Source organism: Leopardus geoffroyi, chromosome C1 (genome assembly GCF_018350155.1).
Source record: "Leopardus geoffroyi isolate Oge1 chromosome C1, O.geoffroyi_Oge1_pat1.0, whole genome shotgun sequence".
Taxonomy (NCBI): Eukaryota; Metazoa; Chordata; class Mammalia; order Carnivora; family Felidae; genus Leopardus; species Leopardus geoffroyi.
The window spans coordinates 85405999-85432518 of NC_059328.1; the positions used below are offsets into that span (position 1 = coordinate 85405999).

Sequence of the window (26520 nt, forward strand, 5' to 3'; positions counted from 1 at the left end):
TTATTATTTTGAGATTCATTAATGTAGCTGCATTTTCCAAATGCAAGTTTCTCTTAGTTTAGGCTAAGGCTGTAAAGGTAACCATCTAAGAAGATCATTTCTTTTCACAACCCCAAGCTGATCTTGCCCACATATTCCCAGGTTTGGAACCTTAGAAAAGACATCCTTGCCAGCCCAAACATCCTTGCTACCCCTTGATAGCTAGTTCTCTCCTATTGGTGGGGAATAGAATAAACAAAGGAGTCATTATGGCAGAAGTCAGTAGTATCTTGAAAGATGTAATTAGGATAAATATACAACTTACCAGATCTAGAAGAGTAGAATTTTAGAGAGATATGCTTCCTTATATTTTTTTGAGATTGTTCATTGTTACACAAAAAGGGTTTTTACAAAAAAGTTTGTTTATAAATAAACTGGATGATCATATAAGTAGATATATGTTCTAAGAAAGAAAATTTATGTTCCATATATTTCCATATTTATTTTATGGCTACATAATCATTACTGGATCTACATAAAATACAGATGTTTAGTAATTATTTTGAACATATAGGGTATATTCATGAATACTGTTAAAACCAGAAGAAAAGAAAATGTCAAATAAATAGTTTCTTCTATAATAAACCATGCATTGCAAGTGAGATTAGTTCCCTGAATAATGACAGTTCCTTAACATATAATTGTAAGAATGCTGATTTGAATATGTTTTCACTGAGATCTTTTACTTTTTAAGAAAGATTTACTTGTAGTAGGTCATCAGTTTTACATTAATAGATTGTCAAGATTGAAATGTGGGCTTTTAAAATGTCTGATCTTTTTGTTTGTTTTGTTAATAATTTCTGGTGGAAGTCCTTCAAAAATAATGTACACATTTCCTGCCTTCATAATCCATGTAGTCTGATTCGGAACTTGATCAGGTGATGCAAGTTCATTATGACATTTGTAACTTCTTTACATTGTAATAACCTGATGTCATGGGCCACTGACGTGCTGTGATAACTATGTGGTCTCACACTTTTCTGTTAGCCTTCATAATGTTCTCGTGTGCTTTTTTATTTTTTATTTTATTTTATTTTATTTTTTTTAACTTTTTTTTTTTTTTTTTAATTTTTTTTTCAACGTTTATTTATTTTTGGGACAGAGAGAGACAGAGCATGAACGGGGGAGGGGCAGAGAGAGAGGGAGACACAGAATCGGAAACAGGCTCCAGGCTCTGAGCCATCAGCCCAGAGCCCGACGCGGGGCTCGAACTCACGGACCGCGAGATCGTGACCTGGCTGAAGTCGGACGCTTAACCGACTGCGCCACCCAGGCGCCCCTCGTGTGCTTTTTTATAATCTGCTACCAGTTTAACATATAAATGTCTGGTAGATCATCAGTCCTATGATTTAAATTACTTGAGCTTTGTGATAGTAAACAGTGTATTTTTATTTATGTTAATGATGGGTCCAGGCACTGTCCTAGGCACTTTAAATACATTATCACTTTTAATCCTCAAAATCACCTTATGGCTGAGGTATTAGCCTGATAATAGAGTTGAGAAAATTAAGGTTTAGAAAATTAAGCGACTTACTTGCTACAACTGTGAAGGTAAACTGCAGAGTTCGTATTTGAAACTAGGCTTGCTTTTTTTTTTTTTTTTTTTTCAACGTTTATTTATTTTTGGGACAGAGAGAGACAGAGCATGAACGGGGGAGGGGCAGAGAGAGAGGGAGACACAGAATCGGAAACAGGCTCCAGGCTCTGAGCCATCAGCCCAGAGCCCGATGCGGGGCTCGAACTCACGGACCGCGAGATCATGACCTGGCTGAAGTCGGATGCTTAACCGACTGCGCCACCAAGGCGCCCCGAAACTAGGCTTGCTTTGTTCCAGTGCTCAGCCTGGGGGAATGCTGGCAGTCGGTGGTTTATACCCAGGTTTTAGGTAAGGTTATTGGCAGTCCAAACAGTAGCTAAGTAGAGAGATTAAAATGTTTTGGGCAAATTGTTCACAAGCCATCAAAAAAGCTTTTTGTGATGTTTCCATATTTGTCAGCAGGATTTAAAGTGTGTATGGCAATTTTTAAAATTTGCTTCTGGTTTATATTCTTTAGATATGCCTGTTTTTTGTCTAACTTTGCTATTTTTCTTTCCTAATTGGACAGAGACTGTCTTCTTTAAGAACAAGGAAAGAATCCAGTTATTTAGACATAAAGGCTTGATTATTCATTTATCATAGTTATGGGAAAACTAACTTTGTGCTTAGTGTATTTTTAATTCTTTTTGTTAAAAAATGTTTAGTGCTTTTGATTTTTTTTTCTTTTTTAAATACAGAATTGAATTCTGATCAGGAAAATAAAAGGTGCCAATTTGTGAGGACTTAATTTTTTTTTTTTTTTGCTAGCATGCTTATATTTTTTGTAATAATATCTATAACATTGCCAGTTGATGTATAGCAAGACTTTTCCCCCCATGGTTGTTATAACAGTTATTCTTAATTCCCATTTTTGTCATTTATATCTGAATTTTTGTTTTGTTTTGTTTTGTTTTTTTATTTTTTTTCAACGTTTATTTTATTTTTTTTGGGACAGAGAGAGACAGAGCATGAACGGGGGAGGGGCAGAGAGAGAGGGAGACACAGAATCGGAAACAGGCTCCAGGCTCTGAGCCATCAGCCCAGAGCCTGACGCGGGGCTCGAACTCACAGACCGCGAGATCGTGACCTGGCTGAAGTCGGACGCTCAACCAACTGCGCCACCCAGGCGCCCCTATATCTGAATTTTTAAATGGCGAAATGAGAATCCTAATCCTTTACCTTTTTCAGTTTTTACTTCATTAATATTTTTAAAGTCAAGTGTCCTCAGGAAAGAAAACTATCAAGTTTAATGAATATTAGGCTTAGAGTTTTATTTTTCTAATTCTTTTCTCATCTATAATATATGCATGATTTAAATAATTTCAGTTTTTGTGTTCTATATTTTTCTCGTGTGATAGGGAAATCCTTGTGAGGATGGTGTGGGACAGAACTAGGCAAAACAAGGATTGAGTTGTAGACATTAGATTGTATCTGAATGCTGAGATTTGTTATATTCCAGGTGCTTTCAGGTACTTTGGCCTTCAGGCATTGGATAAGAGAGCTTGGCTTCAGTATGAACTTCACTTTCACCATTAAGACAAATTAGCCAACCAGAGATGAACATTTTCAGCAGTTAAAAATGTGCTGTTAGTCAGTGATTTTTTACTAGAAGTGAATATCCGTGATATTTGGAGAGTTTTTTCAAAATACCTGGGCCTTATTATAACCTGTCCTGCTGAAATCTGAATTTTCAAGAGTGAGGCTCAGACGTGTATTTTTTAGAAGTGATTCTCCTATATCTAGTATATATTACTAATTAAGAACCAGTATATTAACTCAGTACAGGCCTGAAAAGGTTTTGCTCATTTTGAGGCTTTTTGCTTACAAATTTTTGTTGTTGACTTTGTTGGCAGTCTTCTTTGTTTTGGACTCCTGTACTCCCTTACTCCCAACCCCCTTGTTGGTGTAGCGGGCGGCAGGGGTGCGTGGCGAGGTACAAGAAGGCACCGAGTCATAGCACTTCGCCCTCTTTCTAAAAATCAGTTAATCTTTAAACATTTTATGTCTTACGTGCTTTGAAACTGATTATAAATGGTGCCTCTTAGAGGGTCACAGCTCTTAACGTATAAAAGGAAGAATGAGGATGAAGTATAATTCAGTTTATTTATATGTTAAGTCAGTATCTTTCTTTCCATACATAGTTCTCAAAAATTATAAAGTTTCAACAGTTTAAATTTCAAAGATCTTTGAATTGATTCATTGAACAGAGAACCAATGGTAAGGCATATTTAATGATAATAAACAGGATTATGTTTTGAATTTTAATAAATTCTTTAGTTTTCAAAATTAATGTGAAGTTAAAGATTTTTTTAATTTCATGTGGTTTCAGTTGTCTTTAAGTTTTAAACTCAAAGAACTTCTAGAACCTTGTATTCTCCTAGAACACAGTGAAAGAACAAAAGCTGTGTGGAGGGCCTGCCCAGGAGAGGATGGTAAAGTCTCCTCCAAGGGGATTTACATTAACCAGAAAGAAGAATTTTACACTGCCAAATACTTTTTAAGGGGTAGTGGATATTCAGTCAGTGATGATTAATAACAGTAAGTTTAGGATCTATAATGCCTAGAAGTGGGTTACTTTTTTGACCTGTGGTTCTGAAAATACTAGGCCAGTGTTTGATGGTCTAGGCTGCTTAGATGCACAGTCTGTGTTATGGATTAAGACCATACACTCAGATACACAGCATCTCTTCTATGTAAATGGCCTAGTAGCCTTTGCTATAGAGACAGTCCTAAGGCATTAATATTTTAAGGACTATTTACTCTCAAAAAATTTTTAATTCCATAAATTACAAGATTTGTAAAATTTCTTGGGAAATGTTACACCTTTTCCTGTTCAGCTCTAAGTCTGGGTCTAAAAGAGCCTCAGATCAGAATCTTTACATGTTAAAATTTTGTTTAAAAATCAAACGGGGTCACCCAGGTGGCTTAGTCAGTTGAGCATCCGACTTCGGCTCAGGTAATGATCTTGGGTTTCGTGAGTTCAAGCCTCACATCAGGCTCACGGCCATCAGCCTGTCGGCATAGAGCCCGCTTCACATCCTCTGTTCACCTCTCTGCCCCTCCTCCCACTTGCACTCTCCCAAAAATAAATATTAAAAAAAAAAATCAAACAGGGATTGGGGTGCCTGGATGGCTCGGTTGGTTCAGTGTCCGACTCTTGATTTCAGATCGGGTCATGATCTCACCATTTGTGAGTTCGAGCCCTGAGTCAGGGTCTGCACTGACAGTGTGAACCCTGCTTGGGATTCTCTCCCTACCTCTCTCTCTGCCCCTCCCTCTCTCTTTCTCTCTCAAATTAAAAAAATTAAACAGGGATGTTTATCTTAATTTAACTATACTTTTTTGGGGGGGGGGTTGTGAAGGTTTTTATTTTGTAACATTAACTAAATTGCATAATTGTTCTGTGTTATTAAATCACTTTGAAAGCAGTATTATCAGATAATTATGAACATTTAGTGAACAGTTACTACATGAAGGTACTTTGTGAGTCACTAATCAAGATAAAGATATACTAAATGCAAGGTATAATGGATATAGTACCTGCCCTTAAGTCTGAAATACAGTTGAAAGGAAATATATATTTTAAAAAACTGAAAAATATTAGAGCTAAGTAACTTAGTATGTGATAAAAGAAATTTCACAAACCCTATGTGACTGTTATGAGTGCTGTAATCACTTATTTTGGGCCCTAAAGGAGAAATTGATTGCTTTGTACAGGAAAGTTTGGTAGCAGAGGAGCAATTTGGAAGGTTTGGGGATTGATTTAGATAGAGAAGATAAGGGGAGCAAACATTCAAAAGCAAGAGGATGTCACTTATAAAAGTGTGAATATTGGAGGGGCGCCTGGGTGGCGCAGTCGGTTAAGCGTCCGACTTCAGCCAGGTCACGATCTCACGGTCCGTGAGTTCGAGCCCCGCGTCAGGCTCTGGGCTGATGGCTCAGAGCCTGGAGCCTGTTTCCGATTCTGTGTCTCCCTCTCTCTCTGCCCCTCCCCCATTCATGCTCTGTCTCTCTCTGTCCCAAAAATAAATAAACGTTGAAAAAAAAAAATTTTTAAAAAAAGTGTGAATATTGGAAAGCCCGGGAATATTGAAAACAGTGAAGAGACTAGATTGATTGGAATAGAAGGTGGCTTGGCAAAGTGAATCATCAGCAGTAAGGTCTAGCATATTATAAAGCATCTTGTACATATTCATTATGCCCTTTATTCTTTGTGACACACATTTTTTTGTCCCTAGAAAGATTTGGCCCTTAGTACTTACTTTTTAAAAATTTTTATTTATTTTGAGAGAGCACACACACTTGCTTGTGCCATGAGCACGCATGTGGGGGCAGGACAGAGAGAGGGAGGGAGGGAGAGAATCCCAAGCAGGCTATGCACTTTCAGCACAGAGCCCGATGTAGGGTTTGAATCCACAAACTGTGAGATCATGACCTGAGTTAGTATCAAGAGTCAGACGCTACACCAGCCGAGCTATCCAGGCGCCCCAGCTCTTAGTAATTATTGGAAGAAAACTAGATTTGATCTGTTGCAAAAGGTTTCAGGATACCCTTTAAGGAGTTTCAGTCTTAAGCAAGAACTGGCAAACTATGGCCAGAGCAAATCTTATAAATCTTGTTAGTAGCCTGTTTTTCTTTTTTCTTTTTTTTTTAAGCCCACTTATTTATTTTGAGAGAGAGAGAGAGAGCAAGCACACAAGCAGGGGAGGGGCAGAGAGAGAGAGGGAGAGAGACAGCATCCCAAGTAGGATTCATCCTGTCAGCACAGAGCTCGATTCAGGGCTCAAACTCAAAAACCGTGAGATACCATGACCTGAGCCGAAACCAAGTGTTGGATGCTTAACCAACTGAGCCACCCAGGCGCCCCAGTAGCGTGTTTTTCTCAAATAATGTTTTATTTGGGACACAGCCATATCCATTCATTTACATATAGTCTGTGGTTGTTTTTGCTGAGTTGAATACTGGTGACAGACTTATAGCCTACACAGATATTTGCTGTCTGGTTCTTTACAGAAAGTTTGCAAACCTGCTCTTTAGATCCATGGGTCATTATTATAAGTAAAAACAGGGTTTCTCAGCCTCAGCACTTTGACATTTTGGGCTGATTATTTGTTGTGGGGGGCTGATCTGTGTGTTGTAGGGTGTTTAGCAGCACCACTGATCTCTACCTCTTAAATATAGCTCCCCCACAACCAAGTTTTGACTATCAAAAATGTATTCAGACATTGGCATCTGATCCCTGGAGCTCAAAATTGCCTTCAGTTGAGAAAATATATAATATAGGTAATATAAAATATAGAGAGACGCCTTGGTAGCTCAGTCAGTTGAGCGTCTGACTCTTGACTTTGGCTCAGGTCATGATCCCAGGGTCATGGAACCAAGCCCCATGCCGGGCTCCACGCTGTGCACGGAGCCTGCTTAAGAATCTTTTTCCCTCTGCCCCTCTCCCCACTCACTCTCTCTCTCTCTAAAAATTAAATAAATGAGGGGCGCCTGGGTGGCGCAGTCGGTTGAGCGTCCGACTTCAGCCAGGTCACGATCTCGCGGTCCGTGAGTTCGAGCCCCGCGTCAGGCTCTGGGCTGATGGCTCAGAGCCTGGAGCCTGTTTCCGATTCTGTGTCTCCCTCTCTCTCTGCCCCTCTCCCATTCATGCTCTGTCTCTCTCTGTCCCAAAAATAAAAATAAACGTTGAAAAAAAAAAATTTTTTTTAATTAAATAAATGAGATAGAAATAATCCTCAAAAAATACAGACAAAATATATGAATATCATAAACACGTGATTTTTCCCATGTTAATGATTTTCTTTGACTAAACATTTCTAATTTTGTTTGTTTTTACATATAAGTTAATTTTTGTTAGATTTCCAGTTTTTGGCAGAAGAGTAACTGAAGAAAAGGGAACATTGTAATTCTTCTAAAGGTTTTTCTTAAAAGATGTCAGAAAGTGCACTTGGCATAGTTTTTCTTCCTGTAGAGATTTCCCAACTTTCTTTTTCCCATGTTGCCATTCTCTCTTGTTTTTATTGAGAAATAGGATGATATAATGGAGGAAGCACTGGCTTTTTTCTTTTTTTTTTTTAATGTTTATTTAGTTTTGAGACAGAGACAGAGTGCGAGCAGGGAGGGACAGAGAGAGAGGGAGACACAGAATCTGAAGCAGGCTTCAGGCTCTGAGCTGTCAGCACAGAGCCTGACACGGGGCTCAAATCCACGAACCGTGGGATCATGATGTGAGCTAAGTCAGCCGCTTAACTGACTAAGCTACCCAGGTGCCCCAAGGAAGCACTGGCTTTTAATTTAGGCAAGAACTCAGTCGCCTCATGTGTAAAGTGGTATTTTATCTAATCCATAATGTTGTTAGAATGAAAAGTATATAGAAAGACTCTGACACATAGGCTGTAAAAATGATAGCTACTCTTTCTCATTTTTTTGTAACTTTTACCTTCAGTTGCTTTTTCAACCAGTGGCTTCCCAGTGGCTCACTTGCTGCCCATTGAACAAATCGATGCCATGTGGTTTTGAGGCTAGGTCTTAGAAAGAATAGAATAACTTGTTATACATTTTCATAGGTTGGATTTCTTTTTCTTACTTTATGGTATCTTTCTAGATTCATTTTTTGGCAATTAAAATTGCCCTGTTCCCTATCTTAAATAATATACCTGTCTGTAAAGGAGTTGTCAGTCAGTTATATGTGGCAAACAGTGAAGACACCACATCGTGATTAAAAGCATGGACTTTCAAGCCTGACTTCCTGTGTTCAATTTCAGTTTTGCCACATACTAACTATGTAATCATGTATAAGACATTTAACATCTGTTTGTATCAGTTTTCTTGCAGGGTCATTATGAGGAATAAAAGGAATTAATACATGTACAGTGCCCAATTTAGTGCCTTGTGACATAGTAAATGCCAAATAAATGTTTGGTACTATTAGTATTTACTCATATGCGTAGTGTCCTACAAATCCAAAAATTTATAAGAGATAAAATTATATGAAGGGATGTTTTAAAATGTAAATGTGTAAGTTTTGCTGAGACTGAAATGTGGTATTTTGGTTTTTTCTTTAGGTATTACATGAAACCTTTCCTAAACATACATTTCTGATGAATGGCTTAATTCAAGGAGTAAAGGTAGGGTCAGTGATATAATGCACACATACACACATACACTTTCGTATGTATAATTCTGCCCATATATTATTGTTACTTAATGGACCAATTCACTGTTAATTTTTACAATTTTGAGTGTATCTTGAGGGATTACTTAACACTTTTAAAATGAACTGGGTTTTATTTATTTACTTACTTATTCATTGTTTACATGAACTGGGTTTTAAATATGATTTGACTCAAATATAGCCAACTCTGTATAATGATAAATCACATCATTACAGACCTCTGTATTTTATGTGTTGGCATTTTTATCCTAGAATGCTTTTATAAACCAGCAACAAGAATATAGATTGAAGAGAAAAGAATTATTTGAAAAATGCATAAATAAGTATAAAACTGTATGGTAATGTCTTGAGTATTCTATAGTCTTTATTCTTGATTCCATTTCATCAACAAGGTTTATAAACAGATAATTAGCCTGTGGATATAAAAACAGTTAACATACCTTCCTAGAATTGCCAGTGTCAAATTATTGTGACTGAGAATTCATTAGAGCATTTCATATTAATATGCAACCACAGCCCTTCAGGTGATTCTAGATAATCTTCGGGAAGTTTTAAATTATATATAGAGGAAAAATAAGCTATCTAGTTTAGTGATACTTATATTTATGTTAGAGATAAACTTTAAAAAATCTCTTCTAGGATAGTAGAATGATTTCTTTTTGGTCATTGATATACATAGTATACATATTTTCATTTACTTTCTTTAGGGTTTGTTGTCATTCCTCAGTGCCCCACTTATTGGTGCTCTTTCTGATGTTTGGGGCCGGAAATCCTTCTTGCTGCTAACAGTATTTTTCACGTGTGCCCCAATTCCTTTAATGAAGATCAGCCCATGGTATGTACATAATCAGATTATAGCAGTTAAACATCATTCTGTTCATTGTTTTCTAAATATTCCTTTATTTCTTTCACTTTTTCGCCATCTTACCTATGTAGGTTTTAATTTTATTCTTCCAACATGTTTATTCTTCAGCACAATAGAGGGCCCTTAAAAATATAGTGGCTAAGCAGTAGCTCCTAAAGGTTATGGAACTGGATGCTACTGTAGGAAGTGTGTAGACTATTGGCTAACCTTTTTTTGGATTTCACAGCTCAAAATAATAGTTGTTTTAATATCAAGGAAACTTATTTCTTTCTCCATATAAAAGAAGTTAGGAGTTGAATGCGCTGCCATTCTCATTCCAAGGTGGCTGCCTGAGCGTCAGCTTGTTTCACACTTCAGGCAGCAAACGAGGGAGTGGCTAGAAGAGCACAACGCCTTACTATATGGAAACTACAGAATTCCCACCCAACCTCTGCTTACATCCCTTTGGTCACATTTCAAGCATATGCTCCTTGTTACAAGATGCTGGGCTCATGACCACGTTAATTAAAATCAGGATATTTTCACTGAGGAGGAAGGGAGGGAAGCTCACAATGAGAATGATTTTCCTGAGATAATAGAGCTCAGTGTAGTTGTAGAGGTATTAATTCTCTTATGTTCTACTCCACTGCGTATTAATGTTAGTTAATCCTACATCATAGATAGAATCCTACATTTCTTCCTATTGTAGGTTAGTTAGCTAAAATTCTAAAGGCCAAACTCCGGATGAATGCTAGTCACAAAAATGAAATCTTACTAAAGGAGTCCAGAGGACGGACAGAAAATTTGCTGTGGAAATCAGTGTATTAGAAAAAATTTAGTAAGCAGTAAAGCCCTAGTAGAGTATTCTGAAAGTTCATTATGATTACACATAATTTTTAAAACATTCAGCATGACAATAGAAATTTCTTACTCCTGGCCAGTTATTTTGAAATCATAAATACCAAATGCAATTTGCTTTTTATTTATTTAAGTTTTATTTATTTTAGAGAGAGAGAAAGAATGCCTGTGCGCATGCTCAAGGAGGAGTGGGGGAGAGAGGGGGTTGGTGAGAGAATCCCAAGCAGCCTCTGTGCTGTCAGTGTGGAGCCTGACCTGGGGCTCAAACTCATGAACCATGAGATCATGACCTGAGCTGAAATCAAGAGTTGAACACTTACCAACTGAGCCACCCAAATGCTCCTGTAATATGCTCTTTTTAAAATAGTTTTTGGGGCACCTGGGTGGCTCAGTCAGTTAAGCGTCCAACTTCAGCTCAGGTCATGATCTCATGGAACGTAGGTTCGAGCCCCGCGTCAGGCTCTGTGCAGACAGCTCAGAGCCTGGAGCCTGCTTCAGATTCTGTGTCTCACTCTGACTCTGCCCCTTCCCCACTCATGTTCTGTCTCTCTCCCTGTCTCAAAAATAAATAAAACATTAAAAAAAAATTTTTTTAATAGTTTTTGTTCACTCTTTATAGTAATTATTCTCAGTTTCATTTGTGAACTGACATACAGGTTTCTTCTATGTAAAGACTGATTTTTTGTTTTTCCAACATTTTAAAAGCTAAAGATAGCTTATAGAATAACATCTAGTTTCTATATATATGGCATAAAATAAATAGAGAGTAACATTCCTCCATTTTATTTACTGAATTTTGTTTTTTGTGTAGTGCTGTGGTGGGAAGTACTAGTGGATGAATTATAATAGACTTTAGTTTGTTGCTGTTTTTAGTAGAAACAACAACAAAGCCATTTAACAGTACACTACTTGGGTGAAATATTGACCTAAATATATTTTAAGTGTTCCCGCTTAGTAGCTGAATTATTTTTGAAAGGCCACTTCTAATGCTGTTTTCATTATATCGATGGCTTATGATTTATAGATGACTTAAGCCGTTGCCTGAAATAAGCTGTTACTGTAACTCACTTACAGAAATAAAGGAAGGTTAAGGTAATGTTAATCTGTTTTTTGTCAATTGTCTTTACATCCTAGGTGGTACTTCGCTGTTATCTCTGTTTCTGGGGTTTTTGCAGTAACTTTCTCCGTGGTATTTGCATATGTAGCAGATATAACCCAAGAACATGAAAGAAGTATGGCATATGGACTGGTATGTTTGTTTATTCTTTGTAGCTGCAGGAAAACACTTTGTTTAATTATTTCTTTTTTGGGTTTTTTTGAGATTTTATTTTTTATTTCTTAAAATTCACATCTAAATTAGTTAGCATATAGTGCAACAATGATTTCAGGAGTAGATTCCTTAGTGCCCCTTACCCATTTAGCCCATCCCCCCTCCCACACCCCCTCCAGTAACCCTCAGTTTGTTCTCCATATTTATGAGTCTCTTCTGTTTTGTTCCCCTCCCTGTTTTTATATTATTTTTGTTTCCCTTGCCTTATGTTCATCTGTTTTTTTCTCTTAAAGTCCTCATATGAGTGAAGTCGTATGATTTTTATCTTTCTCTAATTTTGCTTAGTATAATACCCTCCAGTTCCATCCACATAGTTGTGAATGGCAAGATTTCATTCTTTTCGATTGCCGAGTAATACTCCATTAATTATTTCATATTACAAAGAGTGCAAGCCTTTGCATTACAAAATTTATTTTTTTGCATAAAATACATTTCATAATAAAACCATCCATTACATTAATGGATGGCTTATATTAAAAGTTATTTTCAGGGGTGCCTGGGTGGGTCAGTCAGTTAAACATCCAACTCTTGGATGGCTTACGTCATGAGCTCATGGTTCATGAGTTCAAACCCTACATTGGGTTCTGTGCTGACAGCAGGGGCCTGCTTGGGATTCTCTCACTCACTCTTTTGCAAAAATAAATAAATATTAAAAAAAAATTTTTTTTAAGTTTTTTTCAATACAAAGCCTTGTAAGTTTTGATACTTTCAGTATTAGTCATATATGCCAGACTTAAAATTATAGAATATTTTTACCTTATAGAAGCTCTTTTTGAAAGAATACTGAAAATAAATTATTTACTATCATGAGTTTAAAACATTACTAATATTTAATGGCTACTCTAAAATGTAATAGGCTAATATCTAGGTCAGGTATCAGCAAAACTTTTCTGTGACTTTGTGGGCTACACACAGTTTCTTTCATATTTGTTTTTGTGTGTATCTCTTCAAAAATGTAAGAACCATTCTTAGCTGGATTTGACCCATAGGTGGCAGTTTGCCGACCTCTGAATTTTGTTTTGGGAAATGAATTATTCAGTGGTAGTGTAGTCTGCTGTCTGTCAAATCTAAGAAGAAAATAGTTTACACGGGCATGATAGTATACAGATCATTATTAGATATCCAGAAGTAGGACAGTGATGAATTTCAACAAATAAAGGACAAGCATCTTTTTTTTTTTTTTTTTAATGTTCATTTATTTATTTTTGAGAGAGAGAACGTGCATGTGCTTGCAAGCAGGGAGGGGCAGAAAGAGAGGAAGAGAGAATCCCAAGCAGCCTCTGTGCTGTCAGCCCAGAGCCTGACATGGAGCTCCATCCCACGAACCCTGAGATTGTGACCTGAGCTGAAATCAAGAGTCAGATGCTTAACTGACTGAGCCACCCAGGAGCCCAGAACAAGCATCTTTTGATAAATAAGGGCTGAATATTATGTCAGGCTGAATCTTTGTTTTATAAGAGACTGTTTTCTTGATTCAAAGGACACTATATAACAAGGAATCATGGAATTTGGAAGTTTTGAGGAGAAATACCTATAGCGAGAAACTTAAAAAATAACTAATGATTTCAGTTGTAAACTTAGAACATTAAATGATACAAAGTTGACAATGGCCAGGAATTTTTTTTTTATATGTTTATTTATTTTGAGAGAGAGCAGGGGAGGGGCAAAGAGAGAGGGAGAGAGAGAATCCCAAGCAGGCCTTGCACTCTCATGCAAGGCCTGACATGGTGCTCGGATTTATAAACTGTGAGCTCATGACCTGAGCCAAAACCCAGAGTCAGACGCTTAACCAATGAACCACCCAGGTACCCCCAAAATTTTTAAATAGTTTTATTGAGTTATAATTTACATACCATAAAATCCATCCATTTTATGTGTATAATTCAATGAATTTTAGTAAATTTATACAGTTGTGCAACCATGACCACAATCCAGGTGGTTTTTGTTAAAGGTTTTTTTTTTTTTTTTGGTCATAGCCAGATCCTTGAAATTAATATTCAATCTGGAGGCTTTATATATTAAAGGCATATTCTAGCAAATGACAGGTAATTCTTGTAAAAATAATACAGATGCAGCTAACAGCGGGGAAAGTGTTCTTTGTGGTCCTCTGTCTAACCAGAAAAGTAAGGCCACTAGGTGAGGAGAATGGAGGAGAAGGGAAATGACATGAAACACCTACACTTTAATTGGACCTTTTCTCACTGCTTCGAATACATGGTCTCTGTGAATACGATATCTCAATGACCGTTGCAGCGAAAGCCATTGCTCCTTTGTCCACTTAAGCTCCAGAACCATGCTCATACCCAAGTTCCTACAGCCCACTGTATTTAATTTGCTAGAGCTGCCATAACAAAATACCTCCACTGTCCAGTTTTAGAACATTTCCATCAGCCCACAGCCCGTCTGTCATCTGTCTCCACCCCTCACCTCAGGCAACAAACCACCAATCATTCTACGTTTTTAGTTTTGCTTTGACTAGAAATTTCACATAACTGAAATGATACAACACGTAGTCTTTTGGGTCTACACTTAGCATAATCTTTTGAGGTTTATCCATGTTGATACATTTATCAGGAGTTCCACTTTGGTATAGTGTTCCGTTGTATGGAATATACTACATTTTGTTCATTCATCAGCTGATGGATACTTGGGCCGATAGCTAGATATTTAAAGTTACTAGAATGTTATGTACTTGTCAAATAATTGACCTTTGGAAATCAAATTGCTTCTTTTGAGCAGTTTTTAATAAACAGCTAAAAATAAGCACTCCTATGAAGTTAGATCCTCCATCAAAAATCAAAAATGGCCTAGAAACAGAATAAAACACAGGGTGGGGAGCAGAAACTCCTGCACTACAACATTGGTCACTAATTATCCTCTACAGAGTGTAGTCTCTGTCAGGTGTTACTTGCTGTCACATCTGCTGATGTGCAGGCCATTTTGTCTAATAGGCCAGACATGTCTGAGAATAAGTTACTCTTTGCTTTTTAAAGTTTATTTACTTATTTTGAGAAAGAACACATGTGCATGCAGGAGGGGCAGAGAGGGAAAGCGAGAATCCTAAGCTGGCAGCGTGGAGCCCGTTGTGGACACAGAGACAGGGCTCGAACTCATGAACTATGAGGTCATGACTTAAGCTGAAATCAAGAGTTGGACACTTAACTGACTGAGCCACCCAGGCGCCCCAGAATTAAATTTTTCACCTGTGTCCTCTTTAATCTGCATCTTCACTAGAGGTGTCTGGACTTCCTCAGAGTTTTAGACATGGTTAGTGATGAACTAAATGCCAAGGACCTGTGATCCCATCCTTCCTAACTCCACCACCTAAAGAGATAGCCAAGTTCAGTTTTATACTAGCGCTTAACACTCTCTCTGATGAGAAGATAAATGTCAAAGTCTTTAAGCTTTATTTCAGCCAGTCTTAAATATGCATCAAGGTAAACATACATTTCATTTTAATATTGGGGAAAAAAGTCATAGTGACAGTGGATTTCTTCAGAGCATTGTTTTTTAGACTTCTTTCAGGCCATTACGTATTTTTTTTAGTTAAGAGTCTAATTCTTTTTTTTTTTTTTAATGTTTATTTGTTTTTTGAGAGAGAGCGCGTGAGTGGGGGTGGGGCAGAGAGAGAGGGAGACACAGAATCCAAAGCAGGCTCTAGGCTATGAGCTGTCAGCACAGTGCCCAGTGCGGGGCTCGAACTCATGAACCATGAGATCATGACCTGAGCTGAAGACCGACACTTAATCCACTGAGCTACCCAGATGCCCCAAGAATCTAATACTTAAAAAATCTAATTCTTTTCTCTTCCTGCAAAAGAAGAGAGTATAAGACAAATGGCAGAGGCAGGAGAGGGAGGGTGCAACGGGAGGACTGACGGAAATCTGAGCTATGTGGTGCTGAGGTAGAGTCAGGCTGTACTGACTCATCTCTTCCTCTCGACCTTTACTTGTCACAGGTGTCAGCAACATTTGCCGCAAGTCTGGTAACCAGCCCTGCAATCGGAGCTTACCTTGGACGAGTATACGGGGACAGCTTGGTGGTGGTCCTGGCCACAGCAATAGCGTTGCTAGATATTTGTTTTATCCTTGTTGCTGTGCCAGAGTCGTTGCCTGAGAAGATGCGGCCAGCATCGTGGGGAGCACCCATTTCCTGGGAACAGGCTGACCCCTTTGCGGTAAAAAGTTTGTTTTTTCCTTTGGCAAAAAAGGGAATGTATGATTCAGTGCAATATTGATATTTTGTTGTGGATGTTTCTTTGGGGAAAACATCTTGACAGATTTTTAAAAATGTTTTAAATACTTTCTGGAATAGTTTGGGGAAGATGAAATACGTTTTTAAAAGCTAGCTGAGTGTCTGTATGTACACTGCCAGAAGATAACACTGCATATTTTTAAGAGCAGGTCAGTGTTTGGATATAAAACCTTATATCTGTCTTTTTCTAATTCTAGTCCTTAAAAAAAGTGGGCCAAGATTCCATAGTGCTGCTAATCTGCATTACGGTGTTTCTCTCCTACCTACCGGAGGCAGGCCAATATTCCAGCTTCTTTTTATACCTCAGACAGGTAAAATCCTATTCTGCCAAAGTGGACTTTTCTTCCATCGTTTAGTGCCTTAATAACAGAAATATTTAATCTTGAGAGCACTATAATAGAAGGGACTGTTTAAATGAGTCCTATTTTGTAAATAATGGCTCACTAGAACTCCTCCTGTGTAGTGTGGTTTATGATCCTTATGCATATCTCTTAAGACTTGTGGTTTATGCAGAAAGATATGATTATCCTGTCGATGTATGTGGCTTGAGTTTATGTGTTGCTTATAGACATGATGGGAAGCTTGAAATCCATTCACTTACTCCAGTCTCTTTGTGATTTAGAGCATGGATTAGCAAAGCAGCTAGCCATAATGAGAGTGTTAGTTTTTGCTCCTTAACACTAATCTTACCAAGCATGGTCAAGCCTTTTTTAAGACCTGTAAAAAGCACAAAACAGCACGATATTTATTTGTAAAACGGACTCAGAGTGCTTGATAGCTGTCTCCAATTTATTAAATCTAAGTCTAGATCAAGGGACTTAGATTTACCTAATCTAAATTAAGTAGCTTTTGTTTTTAGTATGTTAACAGTTAGGATTGGGTTCCCATTGAAAGCCAGATTCTTCTTCTGAAGAATTCTTTGGTTATAAATGAGTTGTATTTTCTTTTTCTGATGTTAATGTTCAAGTAGTTTGGTGCCCATTTGATGTTAATGTACAAATAGTATGGTGTTTCTTGTGCTTTTTTACTAATTAATGTTGGTTTTTCTGGAAACCTTCTAGATAATGAAGTTTTCACCAGAAAGTGTTGCAGCATTTATAGCAGTCCTTGGCATTCTTTCCATTATTGCACAGGTGAGTTTCTTTTTAGAGTGATGAGATAGTTACTCCTGGTTGAGCATCCACATGGGCCTTATGTGATACTCAGGTGACACTTTCTTGATGGAGTCACCAGTGTCAGGAATCTGAGATTTGTAGGTTCAGAAACTCCTGTTTTGTTAAGTGTAGTTAGTCTTGATCAGATTTTGGGGACTGACACATATATTAATCAACATATGTCTAAACCAGAAAAATAGTTTGATTTACACTGCTTACCTGCATAAAGTCAAATATTTTCTTTGAATTTGTTTTTTGATGTTTATTTTTGAGGGAGAGAGAAAGAGTGCAGGCAGGGGAGGGGCAGAGAGAGAGGGAGACACAGAATCTGAAGCAGGCTCCAGGCTCTGAGCTGTCAGCGCAGAGCCCAACGTGGGGCTTGAACTCTTGAGCCGTGAGATCATGGCCTGAGCCTACATCAGATGCCCAACCGATTGAGCCACTCAGGTGCCCCAAAGTAGAATATTTTATATTAATCCTTAAATATTTATTGCATACCTACCATGTGTTGCACACCGGGGATATACCAGTGAACTTAATTAAATCCCTGCCGTTGTAGAGTTTGCATTCTTGTGGGATAAGAGAGAAAACTAATAAATATGTCGATGTAAACATATCAGGTGTAATGAAAACTGTAAAGAAAAATGGTACTGGGGATCTAGAGATTGACTGGGGGCTGGGTGTTAATTTTATTTGGAAGGGTTGGGAAGGCCCTGCTGACACAAGGTGACATTTGAGCAGAAACACAAAAGAATGGAGAACAAGCCATGGGAATATCTGGAAGAAGAGGATTCTAAGCAGCAGGAACAGAAATAAAACTCTCAGGACAGACTGTACCTGGCATGTGTAAGAAACAGCCAGGAGCCAAGTACGGCTCTCACACAGTGAGCAAAGGAGAGACCTTTAAGAAATGGAATCTGAAAGGTGGAGAGGGAGCAGATCATCTGGGGCCTCACAGGTTGTCCTAAGATGTGACAGGAAGATAGGAAGCCATTAGAGGGTTTTGAGCAGAGGAATGGCACGAACTATTTGTCTTGGAAACCCAGTTGGTAGCCAGTGGTTGTCTGATGAATAAGATACTAATCAGCCCAGGAATTTGGATCTCCTTAGGAGATGTTTCACCTTTGCCTCGAAACTGTGTCTGTTCCATAATCAAGTACTGTGCTCCAGTGGCCAGAATTTTCTGTCAGTCCTTCTTTCTGTGAAAAAGCCCCAAACATTTCTTCCTATTTGGCTTTGTTTTTTCTAGACTCTGAGATGATCTAACATTCTCTCCCACCTTAAATCCAGTCTTCTAGATTACAGCTTTGTTTTATTCTGTTCTCAAAATGAAAGGCAGAGTCCATTTAATAGGATTCTAGTATGTTTCACCATCTCTTAGGTGTAGGATTCCTTCTGCAGATCTCATCATTTATGAATTTTTTGGTAGGTCTAGTGATAAACGTCAAATTTAAATTTAAATTCTGTAATATCCCCAAGACCCACACATGCGTACACATGGCAGTATTAGTACTATTTCTAATTTCCATTTTATCTTGAAGCTCCTTGATCAGAAGTAATGTTGCATTCCATCCTGGCTATCAGAAAAGTGCACTTGAGCTTTGGAGGAAAATATATTGTCGCCTGTATGCATAAATAACTTTTGAAAAAACACCCCTCTGAAGCATAACACCAAGGAAACTGTACAAACAGAGTAGAGCTTGATGAATTCTCCAATGTTAAACCAGTCTTTTATCCTGGGATAAATCTTACCTGCTCATGATGTCTTCTCTTTTTCTTACATTGGTGAGATTGTTAATATTTTGTTGAAGATTTAGATGAAGAGAACTAGCTAACATTTACTCTGACATTTAAGAGATTTATAGCTATAAAGTGTTAGGAAGTTTCATTTCATATGTAACTGGTCATGGAAGCTGCAGGTGCCTAATAAATTCAGGCAGTAACCCTGCGGAACGCTTGAGTGATGTGAGGGTGCTTCAGAGGAAATTTTCCCTCTAGTCAGTAGGTGGCACCTGGCACAAAGGACACAAGGTGGAAAACAGTCTCTAAGAGCTGAGAATCCAGAGGGGCAGACATGTGAATACAGGAGGCACGTGGTTGGGTTTGTATTTAGAGCACTCATAGTGCCTTGAGTCTGGGAAGAAATGAGGCACCGTCCATCCAGCGTTGATGGTACAGCAGACATTATGTACGCGATCCACAAGGAATATGGTACTTAAATGACCATTTAGCTTTCGAGGCCTACATAGAAATACAATTTTTGAGATGAATTTTCACATTTAAAAATAAAGTCAGAAAATCAGTTGGACTTCAAAAACCGGTGAGAGGAAGTATGTGGCATACATAGAAATACTGATAATTACATTGCTGTGTCATTATATGAACTAAAATGTTAAGTATAATATATAACCCCAAAGGTAGAAGAATTATCTTGCATTCTCATTTATGTCAAGTATACATTGAGAATAACTCATTTACTGTTGAACTCTGAAGCCAGTGGAAGATCTGTGTCTTTGAGCCTCCTCTGTAGCAGCACAGAGCTCACAGCTTCCCCTTTGTTCTGTTGTACTGCTTGCCCCTGTGCTTTTGCTCCTGCTGGCCTTTCTGCCTCCCATTCTTCCGCCTAAGTATCCCTTCTCTGAGCTCCCGTATTAACTAGGGCATATCTATCACCGTATAGAATACACTAGCTTTTACCTGTTTATTTCTGATTATTTTTGCCTTGGTACCAAGATTGTGAGTCTCTATAGTAGCAGAGCTCCGAGTAGACTGTGAGGTTAGGAGTATATCACATTCATCTTGGGTTTTGTAGCACCCTGTACTGTGCCTGCACCCAAGTAAGTGCTAAATTAGAGGACATTGGTTTTTTTCATGGTGTTTTAAAAACTTTATTTTTATTTTTATTTTTTAATTTACTTTTGAGAAAGAGTGCAAGCAGGAGAGGGGCAGAGGGAGAAGGAGAATCTCAAGCAGGTTCTGCGCTGTCAGCACAGAGCCCGACATGGGTTTGAACTCATGAACCATGAGATCATGACCTAAGCCAAAATCAAGAGTTGGATGCTTAACCGACTAAGCCACCCAGGCGCCCTGGTGTTTTAAAAACTTTAAAGGAGCACTTGGCTGGCTGAGTCAGTAGAGCATGCAACTCTTGATTTCAGGGTTGTGGGTTTGAGCCATATGTTGAGTATACAGATTACTAAAGAAAATAAAGTATTTTAAAAATAAATAAATAAAAACTTTAAAAATTAGTAGGAAGCATTTCAAAATTAGGAGGTTAGAGGTGCCTAGGTGGCTCAGTTGGTTAAGTGTCTGACTTTGGCTCAGGTCCTGATCTTGCAGTTCGTGAGTTTAAGCCCCATACCCACATCAGGCTCTCTGCTGTCAGCACAGAGCCTGCCTCAGATCCTCTGTCTCCTCTCTCTACCCCTCCACCACTTGCTCGCTCTCTCTCAAAAATAAACATTAAAATAATGAATGAGTGAAAATTGGGAGGTTATGTGAAAATATGGGTATGTAGCTTCTCCCCCAAAACAATAAGGTCTGTAAACATGGACAGACCCACTTCCCATTGGGAGCCAAACAGTTGCTGTCTATCCCCTTTGGGGCTTTTAGGCCTTATCACTTCTTTGGCGTAAGGAGGCGTGAGTTCATAATGCTTGCACTAATTAAACGTTTACGTGAGTGCTCTCATCTAGTCCTCTATATGCTGGTGACTCCCACATTTCTACCTCCACCCCAGCCCCTGAGTTCCTGCTTGACACATCTGCTGGGCATCTCAAACCAGACATAACCAGAACTAAAATCTGGATTCCTTCCCCTTCGTGCTGCTCATCTCATTTACAGGCATGACCACACTCCTGGTTGTCAGGGCCACAAACCTTGGTGTCATTCTTGTTGATGCTTGTCCTTCTTTCTCCTTACCACACATCCAGTCCATCAGATGGTATCTCCTGTTACCTCTATCTCCAAAATACATTCTGAATTTTGGAGCTTTTCTCATCATCTCCATTACTAGTGGCCATTACTCACCATCTCCATTACTAGTCTCTCAGCTTCCATAATTGTCTCCCTACAGTTTATTCACTTGGCAAAGAAATTCTTGTGAAGTTTTAATCCTCTTTTTTGCTTAAAATTTACTTTCCATTGCAACCAGAATAACCCTAGACTCAAAGTGACCTCATTTTGCCCCATTCTCCATGTTGTTGAATACACTCCAGTTCAGGGCCTTTGCACTTGCTGTCCCTGCTTAGAGCGCTCTGTTCTCTGAGATATTCACATAACCACCCCCTCCTCTACCTCCTCATTCAGCTGTCACCTGAGAAGGTCCTTCCCTGTCCATCATGGTTAAAGTAGCCCCTCTGTCACACAATTCCCATTTTATTTTTTTCACAGCAGCTACAACCTGGAATTCTCTTGTTAAACAGTGTGCCTATGTCCATCTTCTCTCCAAGACAAGGTATTCTGTTTGCTGACCAGTGCTGTGACCTATTCTCTGACCCTTGGGTCAGTGCCCTTAGACCTAGAATAGCAATGGGATATAGTAGGAACTTGGCAAATATTTGGTAAACTGACCCAAACTCGTGTCAGTTAACTGTTAGCTAGCTGTGTACATCTTGGTTAAGTCATAAGTTATTTAACCTTTGGGACAAAATGAGTTCTACTAAATTAAGGGACACCAAATAATTTTTCTTGTCTAGCACACTATATATACTAAGCAATTTATTCCATCATTATTGAGAATATTGTGATGTATCTAAAAATCACACATACTTCCCATCAACACTAAGAACTTACAATAGGTGCTAGGGATACAAAGATTCAGATATTTAAGGAAAGTTCCTGCCCTGGGGGAGAAAATCCGTGTTCCCAGTTAGAGTGTCCTATAAACAGGAAGTTTTTCTTTGCTAACTGCTTACTCTGGGTGAGTTCCCTTTTGTGATTGTGGTTGTTGAAGAATGTAATCCAGTAAGGTTCTGTGCCTTATGAAACCTGGTGGTATACTCACTTGATTTAAGGGAAAATCTGAGAGAAAAAAGCTAGGAGTCTTAATTGTTCAAGAATCTTAACAAGAATCTTCATTAGCGGCGTGCCTGAGTGGCTCAGTCGGTTAAGAATCTTCATTAGCTTTCCACTGGCTTATCTGTAATTAAATCTGAGTAAACTCTTAAATGGTTGTATCCATTTAAAGAATTTGAAACTTCTGTTTGATAATTGTACATTTAAAACGTCACCAGTGGGGTGCCTGGGTGGCCCAGTCGGTTAAGTGTCCGGCTTCAGCTCAGGTCATGATCTCACCATTCTGGAGTTTGAGCCCTGCATCGGGCTCTGTGCTCACAGCTCAGAGCCTGGAGCCTGCTTCGGATTCTGCGTCTCCCTCTCTTTCTCTCTCTGCCCTTCCCCCGTGCATGCTGTCTCTCTCTTGAGAATGAATAAACGTTAAAAAAAAATTTTTTTTTTAATGTCAGCCAGTTATCAACTAGTGATTTCCTGAATTATTTTCACTTTTTCCTGTATGGACTTACTAGCTATTTTAGGTAGTATATTTAATACTTTCATTAAAATAGCAAAAAATATTTTCTAATGTCCCCAGATCATTGCTAAATTTGTTAGCTTTGAAAGAAAATAAAACCCATCCACTCATAATACTTATTAAATGCTTACTGTGTGCTAAGCACTTTATGTAAATATCATCTAACCCACATGACAGAGTTTTGAAGTAGGTAATATTCTTGCCATTTTGGAAGACACTGTTTGAGAGTGAGGTAACTTGCCCAGGGTCATACAGTGAGAGCCAAGATTATGATCCAGGCGGTTTTTCCAAAGGCGCTGTTTCTTAAACTGTACTTTTCCCATATGATACTTGTTACGTCTGTTTACTGTTTGCCAAGCATCATGGTGTCAGCAATAATTTGGATGAAGGATGTAGAGTAATTGTTGTACTGTTTTATTTGTATTTAGTCAGAACAATAAGCATTTTGGATTAACTTGGACTTGTAAAAACTTTTAAAGCTATTATGTAACAGGATCTCCAAATCATTAGTTTGAACTTTTTGATGCTACTGCTTACAATTTCTGATTTAGGTGGTCAGTAGACATGTACTCAACAGAAAGCTCACTTTGCTGTTTCCAGTTGTCTTTTTCCCTGAATCTGGATCTGTGTCAGCAGAGGAACCTTTCATCTGCTGTCTGTGACCTGGAATAATGGTCTCAAGATATATTCAGGGCAATTGTTGAAAAGCCAAAATGTAAAAAAAAGTGGTAATCTTAGATTACAGATTGAAGGAAGTCACCAGTTTTTTGTTTTGTTTTTTTTTAAAGCTCTTTTCTGGTATAAACCGTTCTATTCTGGTTTTTGTTCTTTTCTAGACCATAGTCTTGAGTTTACTTATGCGGTCAATCGGAAATAAGAACACCATTTTATTGGGTCTTGGATTTCAAATATTACAGCTGGCATGGTATGGCTTTGGTTCAGAACCTTGGTAGGTATATCTTAATTTTTTTAATTTTGCTGTTTTTTTATTTTTCCAGCTTTATTGAGGTTATAATTGACAGACTTTTTGTTTGTATTTGCTTCTCATCTAAGGCTTAGTATTAGACTTTAATCTGTCTTCTCCTGTGCTTTTTTCTTTTCCTGTCTAATGTATATAATACAGATTTCTCACTTGGGTATTTGTATATTTGAGACTGGCTTGAGGATAGAAAGGTGTGACATTCTTTTGTATCTATGGGACAGGTTAAAATGGGACATTTTAAAATGAGATTTAGTTTTTCAGTCTCTACTGGACATTTAATCTGTATCTTCATTAGGAAAAAACATAACCTCAAAGCAGCAAAGCTCTGAAAGCTAGCGTTACTTGCCTTTTTTGTTCTTCTGGTTAGAAGAGAAGTATTGTGTAACACCAGTGGTCATTACTGATGACAATGACACACTGGAAGTTAACTGAGAAAAGCCCAATTGTTTTGGTCCCGGCTTCATGCCAGAGAAAAGTCTCTCTGCTTCTCTTGCCAGTCTGCACTGCAGAGCGAGGGGAAGAGCGATGTTGAGGTCAGGCTGCCTGCGCACACCTCTGTGTTCACAATCACGGGACCGGAGTCCACGCTTTCCACTGATGTTCCATTCACCTGAACGTATCATCTCTTTGGATTTGGATAGGAGTCAGCATCAAGAGCGTGTTGATGCGTGTTTTGTTTTCCAGGCTAGTTTTTACAAAGAGGTGCTCACAATTTAAATTATCAAAAACATTTCACGTATCAAGCCCAGAACATGCAAGGCTTAGATCAGATCTGTATCCTCACACTGAATCACAAGCCTGTGGGAACACTGCCTGAAGAGTTACTGGCTTGGGAAACATGTAATGATGTTGCGTTAGGTGTATTACCCACTATGCTCAGAGTGCCCCCATCCCCACCCAGTGCTCCAGACCTCGAAGTAACTTGCCCAGAGTCACACAGGAAGGAAGGAAGGAAGGAATAGAGCAAGTACAGTTCTCCTTTTCCCTGCACCACAGCCATTTTGCAGCAAGTTACTTGGATTTTTGTGTATTTTTACTGACAGGCACAGTGGAGAATTTATTTTTGTTTGGCTGCTTTGGTTACAGGATGATGTGGGCTGCTGGGGCAGTAGCAGCCATGTCTAGCATTACCTTTCCAGCTGTCAGTGCCCTTGTGTCACGAACCGCTGATGCTGATCAACAAGGTGAGCTGATAAGAATGCATGATGATAATTATTTAAAAGCTCAGAATACTCTAATGCTATGTTCTGTCTCCTTCCTAAGTACAGAATCATAAATGGATCTTTAGGATAAAGAATTTAAAATTGCTTTCACTGTTAAGAGGAAAAGCAGAGTCCAGGGAACTGTCTTTAGGTGGATACACAACTATGTCTCTCTCTCTCAATGTGTGGCCCTGTCTGTTCTCTCGCAAGAAGATCGAGTGATCTAGGTCAGCCACCGCATATTCACTATTAAGTGTTTACTCTGATGGATGGGCTGGACACCTTGGGTTTAAATAACCCTTTTATTTAAATCTTATGTTTCAGTTAAAGACATAGACAACATTGTTGTCTTATGCTTTTGTGGTAGGAACATTTGCCTCTTGAGACGCTAAAAGATAAATAATTCTTTGAAAAGGGTATGTTTCCTCTAGTTATAAGGGAAAAAAGGAGTGTTACAAGAGTGGCAATGATCACTTGGTTGCTAAATGAGAAAGGAAAGGCCTGTGGCTAAAGCATAGTGCATTTTACATTTGGGAGAAGATCCCAGAGAAAAAAAACCAAACTCCTAAGAAAAAATTTTTTTGGGGGGGCGCCTGGGTGGCTCAGTCGGTTAAGTGGCCGACTTTGGCTCAGGTCATGATCTCGCAGTTCGGGAGTTCGAGCCCCGCGTCGGGCTCTGTGCTGACAGCTCAGAGCCTGGAGCCTGTTTCAGATTCTGTGTCTCCCTCTCTCTGACCCTCCCCCGTTCATGCTCTGTCTCTCTGTCTCAAAAGTAAATGTTAAAAAAAAAAAAATTTTTTTTTAATTTTTTTTAAGTTTATTTATTTTGAGAGAGAGAACAAGCAGGGGAGGGGCAAAGAGAGAGGGACAGAGGATCTGAAGCAGGCTCTTTGCCAACACAAGACAGTCCAGTGTGGGGCTCGAACTCACAAACTGAGATCCTGACCTGAGCCAAAGTCAGATGCTTAACTGACTGAGCCACCTGCCAGGCACCCCAACCCAAACTCTATAAAAAGGGTCTATATTTGATGCAATGGGGTCTTAAATAGCTGCTTGGGACAGTTTTTAACAATTATGCTTGTGAACTAATGCCTTATTTTTAGCCGGCGATGTTTCAAAGGGAAATAAAGTGCTTTTGCCCACTTATTTAAACTAGGCCTGTGTATGGGTTGGGTATACCTTGACTTCATATTTGCTGCTTACGCTTTGTAGAGCTGATGTCCTCTGAGTACTTTTTAATGTCATCGTAGTAAATTGCTAGTGTCTGAGTAAAGAAAGCTTTGGTTTTAGATTGACTTACTGTTTGTATGGGTTCTAAGGTAGGAAAAAAAAAGTAAGCGGAGCATTACATAATTTGTGTAAACGATTTAGGTGTTGTTCAAGGAATGATAACAGGAATTCGAGGACTGTGCAATGGTCTGGGACCAGCTCTTTATGGATTCATTTTCTACATATTCCATGTGGAACTTAAAGAACTGCCAATGACAGGAACAGACTTGGGAACCAACACAAGCCCACAGCACCACTTTGAACAGGTAATTCCTCATTCACATGGTGAAAATATAGTTCATTTG

At 38.6% G+C, this 26520-nt stretch overlaps 1 protein-coding gene across 1 annotated transcript in view; it reads left to right on the plus strand.

The window, feature by feature from the left end:
- MFSD14A (major facilitator superfamily domain containing 14A) overlaps positions 1 to 26520 on the plus strand; it is a 43669-nt gene that overhangs the window by 14819 nt on the left and 2330 nt on the right. Inside the window, exons 3-11 of the mRNA XM_045478406.1 lie at positions 8683 to 8745; positions 9500 to 9627; positions 11629 to 11743; positions 15783 to 16001; positions 16276 to 16389; positions 17140 to 17211; positions 23599 to 23711; positions 24831 to 24928; positions 26318 to 26481. Of these exons, the coding sequence (XP_045334362.1) occupies positions 8683 to 8745; positions 9500 to 9627; positions 11629 to 11743; positions 15783 to 16001; positions 16276 to 16389; positions 17140 to 17211; positions 23599 to 23711; positions 24831 to 24928; positions 26318 to 26481 (1086 nt within the window). The remainder of the gene's footprint in view (positions 1 to 8682; positions 8746 to 9499; positions 9628 to 11628; positions 11744 to 15782; positions 16002 to 16275; positions 16390 to 17139; positions 17212 to 23598; positions 23712 to 24830; positions 24929 to 26317; positions 26482 to 26520) is intronic.